The 9,161-nt window shown below is 33.7% G+C and overlaps 1 protein-coding gene across 1 annotated transcript; it reads left to right on the plus strand.

Moving 5' to 3' along the window:
* Positions 1 to 1,724: 1,724 nt before the first annotated feature.
* Positions 1,725 to 7,045, plus strand: LOC149186716 (homeobox-leucine zipper protein HDG2-like). The gene is made up of 11 exons (XM_089409426.1): positions 1,725 to 2,752; positions 2,874 to 3,076; positions 3,168 to 3,285; positions 3,417 to 3,605; positions 3,984 to 4,460; positions 4,544 to 4,645; positions 4,924 to 5,127; positions 5,229 to 5,394; positions 5,504 to 5,775; positions 5,870 to 5,965; positions 6,124 to 7,045. The coding sequence occupies exons 1-11, from the start codon at positions 2,528 to 2,530 to the stop codon at positions 6,493 to 6,495; spliced, it is 2,424 nt and encodes an 807-aa protein (XP_089265552.1). The 5' UTR covers positions 1,725 to 2,527; the 3' UTR covers positions 6,496 to 7,045.
* The last annotated feature ends 2,116 nt before the right edge of the window (positions 7,046 to 9,161 follow it).

Raw genomic sequence — 9,161 nt, forward strand, 5'->3', positions numbered from 1 at the left:
TATTTATAGTTGTATTTTGAATGTTTTATAATCATTATACTAAATTTAAATTTAAGTTGATAAATCTTAATATATAAAAATAATTTAAATTTTATTTATTTTAAATGAATATAACTGATTTATAAGGTTTTTGTCTCTGCATTGAGTGTTTTTTTTCAGTTTTACTAGTATAAATTCTTACATATTGATATTTATTTATATTAAGAATCATTTAAACGTTTGATGAAATTTTCATTTTTATATTTATTTTTTTATTTGAAAATAATAATTACAATGAATTGATAAATAGATATATTTTATTATATTGAATTAATTAATATTTTTTTAATGATTTTTTGTATGTTTGGTAGGATTTTTAGATCTCCCTGTTTACATGTTTATTATTTATCTCGCTACGAGGGGAGGGTAGCACAATATTTGAACCCAAGACTTCTGGTTTAGTAAGACTTCATTTCCACGACCACTGTAAGTTCACATTCTTTTTAATAATTTTAAATTTTTTATAGTTTTTTATTTTTCTTCCAAATCTTTTAATTTTTATTATTATAAAATTGCAAATTAATTTAAATTGCAAATTAATTTAAATGTAGCTAATTTAAATGTGTTTTTTTATAGGTGACTATCATTTTACAATGAGTGGTGAATTTTTTTTTTTAAATAATAATAATTTAAATAAAAAATATTATTTTATTGCATTAGTTTAAATGTTTGTTTTTTAATATTAATAATTACAATAAATTTAAAAACCATAAACTCAATGTATATATTATTCATTTAAAATAAATTTAAGCTTTTATAAACTTCAATGTATATATTATTTATTTAAAATAAATTTAAACTTTTATAAACTTAAATATTTGTTTTTTTAAATAAATAAACGGTAGGAACCAGCCCCATTGTTTTGAGTCAATTTGAATGCCTTGTAAATTATAAACAGCGAAATATGGAAATGCCGTATCTGGCAAGTTCCATTTCTCTAGTACAATTTTTTTTTAATAAATTTAAATTTTTAGAAACCTTTTAGGTTGTCCATTTTTTTTCAATTTCTCTAGTAAAATTTTTTTTAATAAATTTAAATTTCTAGAAACCTTTTAGATTGTCCATTTTTTCAAAAAATAAATAAGGCCAAGGAACTAGTAACATTGTTTTGAATCAATTTAAATGCCTTGTAAATTATAAACCATGAAATATGAAGATGCCGTATCTGGCAAGTTCCATTTCTCCAGTGCGAAGGGAATAATGATAGGTTGACTGTCGATACATAAGTCAGAAAATACAGAATCCAAAGTCAAGGAAAAGCCCAGGTGTCATCATATTCTTATTTCCGCCGGTCTCCGAGAATAGGGCATGGGTCTGGGGTTTATGCTAGGGCAGTCCAGGTTTCATTCTTTACCTCTCAGTAACCAGCAGCTGTAGGTTGTTGTTACCTGTTCTCTGCCTATTTATCCTTTTAAGATACCCACAGTCTCCAGTTATGTATACACCAACATTGCATTCATTAGGGTTAGCTTTTTCTCAATGGCAGCACTTGGGAGAGGTTGCTGATTAGAATCATCATATCTGTCAAGCCTTTTTAATGGTTATCAGGCTGGGTTGCCGTAGTAATTAGTCTTATTTTACTGTGTTGGGGTTTGGTAGAGTAGGTTTTCCCTTATTTTACTGTGTTGAGGTTTGGTAGAGTAGGTTTTCCCTTTTATAGTGAGGAGTTCTGTTTTAATTTGGTATTTGTTATCATTTTATCCTTTACAAATCTCAATGCTGTGCTTGATGTTGAGTTTTTACATAGGCTGGCAGTAGCTGCAGCAGCAGTACTGTGAGTAGTACTTGCTGGGGTATGGATGAAGAGTTGCCAGGATGATGAACATTTATCATCATCATACATCAAAAAGTCAGCCACTGCAGTACATGTTCCCACTCCTAACCAAAGGCTCTGCCAATTTCAGATCTTTCTTCATCCTTTGTTTGCTGGGTTTATTTGATATGAGTAACTGTGCATGAAGCCAAAAAAGAATTGGGTTTCTGCCATCATACTCGTGGCGATTTTGTATGAAAGCTTGCAGTGGCAAAGTCTAGGGTTCTCTTTGGTATAGGCTAGGGTAGTTTAGTGGTCCTCTAAAGCGACAAGTCTGTCATAAGCCCTGATTTTTGCCCGTGCATGAGCTTACGCCATAGCTTTTAGTGCTGCACTGCCAAGCTACAGTAATTATGTTTTTGTATTCCCATTGTTACAGAATCATCCTGTTCTTTCGCTGACATAATACCAGGTAGGCCCTGTCTGTCTTTGGCTTCACCTCCTGCACTTTTTAACACAGTGATCTGAGTCTGAATTTAGTTTGGTTTGAGGAGGACCAAGACGGGAGAGAGAGTGAGAATGGAGAGCTAGCCATAAGGTTTGCTTGCCTTTCTTCTCCCTCTTTCTCTCTGTTACTAATGGAAACCTAGAGGGAATTGGTAACTTTTGATTGAAGGACACTGACAGGAAAAAGGGAAACGGGATTAAGTTACAGTCCCCCATACCTAGTCGGGAATGAGTATCGATTTTGATTCTCCAGTAATGACTTTTGGTTTTGGTAGCTTGGCCATGGCTGGTGCTGCCACTGTTAATAGTAAGATAAGTTCAAATAAAAGACCATTTTCTGGTATATCATTCGATGACATGTCTTATGCTGCAATGGTTGATGCTCCTTCACAGATACCGAACAAAGTTATGGACAAAAACAACTCCACTGCACCAAAGCTGGCTTTGACGCTGGTATGTACTAAATTTTTGAATTGTGATGACAGTAAAATTCTTGAATTAGTTTATTATTCAATAGGCATGAGATGCCATATAGGGGTATTTTTATCAGATTTGAGATGGGCATGTTTGACAGACAAGTGGAGGAGATTCGAAAGGTGAGACGAACCGTAGCAATAGAGAGCTTGGGAAGAATAGAATAGATGATGAGTATGAGAGTAAGTCGGGCAGCGATAATGTGGAGGGCAGCAGATCGGGGGATGATCAAGAAGACGGTCAACCTGAAAGAAAGAAGCCTTATCACAGGCACACTCCTCAGCAGATACAGGAAATGGAGGCGTAAGTTCTGAAACTATTCTTGTTTTATTTGGGTTTCTGTCAAGCATAGTTAGTTTTCCGGATGAAATTCATTTGTGTTCGTTGTTTTCAGGTTTTTCAAGGAATACCCCCATCCCGATGAAAAGCAGCGGCAACAACTCAGTAAAAAATTGCATCTTGCGCCCCGTCAAATAAAGTTTTGGTTCCAAAACCGTCGCACACAGATGAAGGTTTGCGATATTTGTAATCACCATTGGGGTTAAAACACTGTGCACAAAGTCATGGAAATTCACTGAACTCTTTATATTTTTCTTTTTCTTTCTGTTTCATTTCTCTGATCTGCTAACTCTTGGATTGATAGGCTCAACAAGAGCGTCACGATAACGCAACATTGAGGGGAGAAAACGAAAGACTGAAAATGGAAAACCGATCTATTAAAGAAGCAATGACGAACTGCAGCTGTTACAATTGTGGAGGACCTGCCATGCTCACGGAGATGCCTTTTGAGGAGCAACAGCTGCGGCTGGAGAACAGTCGATTAAAAAACGAGGTTTCGTTCCGCTGCCCCTATAACTTATTTTAGCCTTGAAATATTAATATTCAAGGGCATTTTCGGAATGCAACAATCTGTTTCATACATTTATTAAAATTAAGCTTTTTATTCAGTTTCGAATCTCTTTTATTTGTTGTTTTAGTGTTCTGGTATGATGTTGAGCTAGGTCTTTAAACCTATATTTGCCATTTGGTCCTGCTAATGCAAAGCAGGCTCCTCCCAACTTTTGTTCGATGACATTCGAGTCATATTTTTTGTGAACCTGTGAATTTTCTTATGTGCAGTGGGCTATGTGTTTATGCCTGTTGGTGGTTATATAATATTTTCATGTCTGTGGCCACAATAATTTTCTGTTTCTTTCTCCTGGTTCTGCAGCTGGAGAGAGTTGCTGCGATTACTGGAAAATTGTGTGGGAGACCATATTCACAAATGTTATCATTTTCTCCTCTACACAATGGTTCGTTGAATCTGACAGCTGGTGGCTCTGGTGTCAGCAATCTTGATAGCCTGCATTCCACTATAAATCCCACTTCAGATTTCCTGGACGGGCTTTCTTCCGTCGATGTTGCAGGCCGAGCGGCAAGTCCAAGTGGGATCGACAAATCCTCCGCAAAAGAACTTGCCGTGGCATCCATGAATGAACTCATCAGAATGGCTGGAATGCAACAACCTTTCTGGATCTCAAATCCTCATGCAGATGGGATAACGGAAACCCTAAACCATGAAGAATACCTCCGACAATTCACGAGGGTTCTCGGCCCTAAACCGCTGGGATACAGAACTGAAGCAAACAGGCATGCAGGCACCGTCCTTATGAATAGTCAGAATCTGGTGGAGATACTAATGAGTGCGGTATGTAAACAAATTGTCTTTGATTTGTAATTACTGATACTTTACTCACTGTTGAACTAACTGAAATTTTGTAAACAACTCAGAACCGTTATGCGGAAATGTTCCCATCAATTGTTTCCAGAGCCACGACAATGGAGGTCGTATGCAGTGGTGTAGGGGGTACCAGGAACGGTGAACTCCAATTGGTATGTTAATCGTTTAACAGCACTGTACTCCATTAAATCTTGTTCAGATCTGAGTATTGTTACAGAGGGAAGTGAAGTGCTCTAAAATACCTAATCAGATTAGGCCTCATTATTTAATTCAAGGATATTAGATTAAAAACATTTTAGCTTTGAATTAGAAATTTAAGTATTTTCACTTTTCTAAAGGCTAGTAATGGTCTCTGGAATTTTTTTTCGTCTTTGTGAAAATGTAAGGCGAATGTATTGAAATGTTCTCATGTTCTCTCATGTCATAACAGATGTATATGGAGCTCCATGTTCTCTCACCGCTTGGTCCACTTAGAGAATTCTATTTCTTAAGGTTCTGCCAGCAGCTTGGTGCAGGAGTCTGGGCCGTCGTAGATGTTTCTGCAGACAGTTTAGTGGAGAACTCAATTCCGGTGAATTGCAAGAGGCAGCCATCGGGATTAATAATTCAAGACCTCCCTGGCAATTGTTCAAATGTAATTGCTCATAACAATTATTCCATGTTATCGAATTAATATCCATGGTTCCTTGCCTACAGGTTTTCATTGCTGACTGACTGATTAACTGTTTATAACAGGTTACCTGGGTAGAGCACATCGATTATGACGATAGAGGTGTGCACAGCCTGTATCGTTCTGTGGTCAGCTCCGGTTTGGCGTTTGGGTCGCAGCGTTGGCTGTCAGCGCTGCAGCACCAATGCGAACGTCTCGCTCTCCTCATGGAAATAAATGCAGATACCAGTGGTAAGCATTCCTTAACTTCAGCTTTATATTTTTCATTACTATGAATTTGTTTTTACTGTTCGTAAGATGACTGCTATTTTCATCTGAAAATATTTATTTTTTGGATCAGCTTTCCCAGATCCCAGAGGCCGGCAAAGCTTGCTGAAACTTGCTCAGCGAATGACGAGTGACTTCTGTACTAGTCTGAGTCCATCGATGGTTAACAACTGGGCAACGTTATCTGGTGATGGTGATGAGGATATTCGAGTGTCCACACGGAAGAACATGGAGAACCCTGAGTTTCCTGGCCGTGTTGTGATCTGTGCTGCCACTTCAGTCTGGCTTCCCGTTACTCCTCAGAAATCGTTCGATTTCCTGCGAGATCTGAATCGTCGAAGCCAGGTTACATGAGTTATAGATAGAATTGTTCCAGTGAATCAACTTATGTATAATGTTAAAAACATGTCGCTAACATTTCCAAGATCAAATAATGCAGTGGGATATGCTCTCTACCGGCGAACCAAAGCAAGAAATAACCCGCATTGTGATGGGACAAGATCGTCGGAACAGTGTTAGCCTCCTCGCATCAAATGTAAGTGTTAGCGCAACAGTATGGATGTCCCATAACAGTATATTGAATAATTCCATACATGCAGAAGTAGATGAGGAATGAGAAAGAAGCATGATTAATGCCATGAATTTTTTACCCTATGATTAATATGTCCATTTTGTTTATTTCAATATTTGCAGGGTATCAATATGAATCAGACTGCATTCATTTTACAGGAGTGTTGTACAGATGCTTGGGGGTCTATTATTGTTTATGCTCCTTTTGATATGGCTTCCATGCATGCAGTGATGCATGGAGGTGAACCTGATTATGTTTCTGTTTTGCCATCTGGCTTTGTAATTCTCCCAGATGGCCTTGGTACACTGACTGAAATTGAAAGTAGCTCAAGTAGTATGCAGAAAAGGGGATCTATTCTGACAGTTGCATTCCAAATATTGTTAGCCAATATGACAACACCCCGCCCTGCCATGGAAGATGTGCAAGCGGTGCAACGATTGATCTCCTACACAGTACAGAAAATCAAAACAGCATTGATTTTGGACGATGCTTGACAGAATCTATTCTATTCTTCCTAGTTCTCAATTTTGAAGTGATTCCGTATTTCATTTTTTCCTTATTTATCTGTTCCAATCTAGACTACCTGCAAAGGATCAGCCACTACCTGCAAAACAATATCAAAGGATGGGTGATGAGGTGATGATGGATATCAATAATGTTTGGTTGACATTGGCCATACTACGCAGCATTAAGGTTCCCAGAAAGATATCATTTGTGATGGAAACCGATAGCAAAATGAATTTCCAAAAGCAATTGGGTAATAGTTGCTTTGGTTATGCATTCGGGAGTCAAGAGCGCACCACATATATCCTTGCCAAGTGGTAAAGCACAATTACACTCCAAAAGTCCCCTAACTCTTCCAGCATAATAAAGAACTTCTGTTCTGGGGATTGAATCAATTGTCCATGAGCTTTACCACTATGCAAGGGTTATGGTTCGGGTATTGACTTCTAAACAGAAATAGTGTATCTATTACTGAACATTTTCACCGATGAAATTAAGTTCCATCCCAAAATTTTAAATGTCATTAAATGCCTTGCTCCAGTTAGCCTGAGAGTGTCTGTGTTCAGTGGTAATTAACAGTGGCAGTTAAATACATATTTTATTTGACATTCGTTTTAGAACTGATATAGTTGTTTGATTAACCGACTAGAGCACTTTTGGTAAGGATTTTTTTTCACTGGATTGACATTACTCGGAATTTAAGAAGCATGCTTGAGAATTTTAAAATGTTCCATATTAAAGTATTTTTATCCTTCGGAATTTATATGTTTTTTAAATTTCATGGAAAACAATGTTATATACTTTAAAAATGAAGTTATATACTTAAAAAATGAAGAAAAATGTTTTGTTATATTATTTTTTCAATTTTTATTTATTTGAGATTTAATTAGTGATATTTTAAATGTCAAGCTCTACTAAAATTTCATATATTTTAATAACATTGTAATAAATTAATCCATATCCAAAAAGTTTAATTATTTAATTTTTTTTACTTACCTATTATATATAGTCAATAAAATTTTGACAAAACTTGTACATCAAATTATGAAAATTTTAATTTTAATTCATTATTATATTATAATTATCCTATTTCCCTTCCCTTAAGCTTTAAATATTTAATTTACTATTAATTTTTATAAATCAGATTAACATACCATAAAGTGAAAGCATTATTCATATATTGAAATTAAACTAAAATATTTTTTAAAATATTTATATATTCTTATTATAATCTAATTTTTCATATACGTTTTATTTATTTATTGTTATTTTAACTCATGCTAATGTTTTAAATTTTGTATTTTCTTAACTATAATAAACTATGAAAAAATCTAGTATCTATTATCTTTTAACTAATCTTAATCTTAATCTTAATATTAATATTAATATTAATATTAATATTAATATATATATATATATATATATATTAAATGTTTTGAAAGTTGAATAATGAAAAATTATATTACCTATTATTCTTTTAACCGATATTATTTATGTTTTAAATGTGGTATATTCTTAGATATAATAAATCATGAAAATTGATGATATTAAATGTTAAATGCATGCTAAAAGGTTTAAGATCTAGATAATTTAATCAGAATGGAATTAATTGTTTATGGGTTTAAATTAATAATTTAATCATTAATCAGAATGGAATTAATTGTTTGTTGGTTTAAATTAATAATTTAATTATTTTTTACAATTTATTGAAAATATTTAATTTAATATTAATTAAATTTAAGAAAATAAGTAATGTAATTCATAATATAAGTAATTTAATATATTTTGTTTGGAGCGAAAAATAATATTATATAGAAAATTTATTAATATAATAATATATATAAATTTATTAAGAAATATTTTAAATTCCAACCAAAACCACCTAAGGCTCAACGAGGGTGGCATAAAGACACAAGGGCCTAGTTAAACTATTGGGAGATCAACTAGAATGATGCGTTGCAAAACATAAATAACATTAAAGATATTGTTACTTCTAAGTTCAAAGAAAAATTGTGGTGTGAGAAAGATTTAGTGGCTAAAAGAAAATTAAGTTATTATAAGAAGATCATCAACCCCACCCTAGAAGATCAAAAGTATCTCTCTATTTTAACTAGCTCAAATAAGAAAATTAATATAGCAAAGATTAAAACGAATTCTCATGAGCTCTATAGTGAAACAGGTCGTTGGGCAATTCCTAAAATGCCATGGATGGAAAGGATCTGCCATATATGTGAGAATAGGATCATCGATGATGAAAACCACTTCCTCTTAGAGTGCCCTGCATACAACCACATTAGATCTCAGTTTCACAATCTTTGTTACGATACTGACCTTCCTAGCCTTTTACAATGTCAAAATTATAGTGAGTTCGGGAGGTTTCTCTCCAAGCTTTTTGAGCATAGGAATAAATCTTAAATCAAAATAAATAGTTTGTTTATTTAGGTCCAATAGATCATTGTTTGGTCTCAGCGGAGGTTAACCATCATCATCATCATAAAAAAAATAATAATAATAATAATATATAAGATTTGTGAAATAAATTAAAATGTAATTTTTTTTATTAATATATAATTAAATTTTATTTAAAATATTATTTTAATTATTATAATTTGGGGAATTTTTTTGCTTAAATTATTTAATAGTAACAATGTTACTA

Source organism: Pinus tabuliformis, chromosome 3_1, assembly GCF_031772625.1.
Source record: "Pinus tabuliformis cultivar Carrire ecotype Pingquan chromosome 3_1, CPIR1, whole genome shotgun sequence".
Taxonomy (NCBI): domain Eukaryota; kingdom Viridiplantae; phylum Streptophyta; class Pinopsida; order Pinales; family Pinaceae; genus Pinus; species Pinus tabuliformis.

What these genes read in the sequence shown, in the direction of transcription:
- LOC149186716 (XM_089409426.1), top strand. Translation starts at nt 2,528, where the DNA reads ATGAGTATCGATTTTGATTCTCCAGTAATGACTTTTGGTTTTGGTAGC. An exon ending in ACAGTCGATTAAAAAACGAG is followed by an intron (nt 3,606 to 3,983) that starts GTTTCGTTCCGC and finishes CTGGTTCTGCAG; the next exon opens with CTGGAGAGAGTTGCTGCGAT. An exon ending in GGAACGGTGAACTCCAATTG is followed by an intron (nt 4,646 to 4,923) that starts GTATGTTAATCG and finishes ATGTCATAACAG; the next exon opens with ATGTATATGGAGCTCCATGT.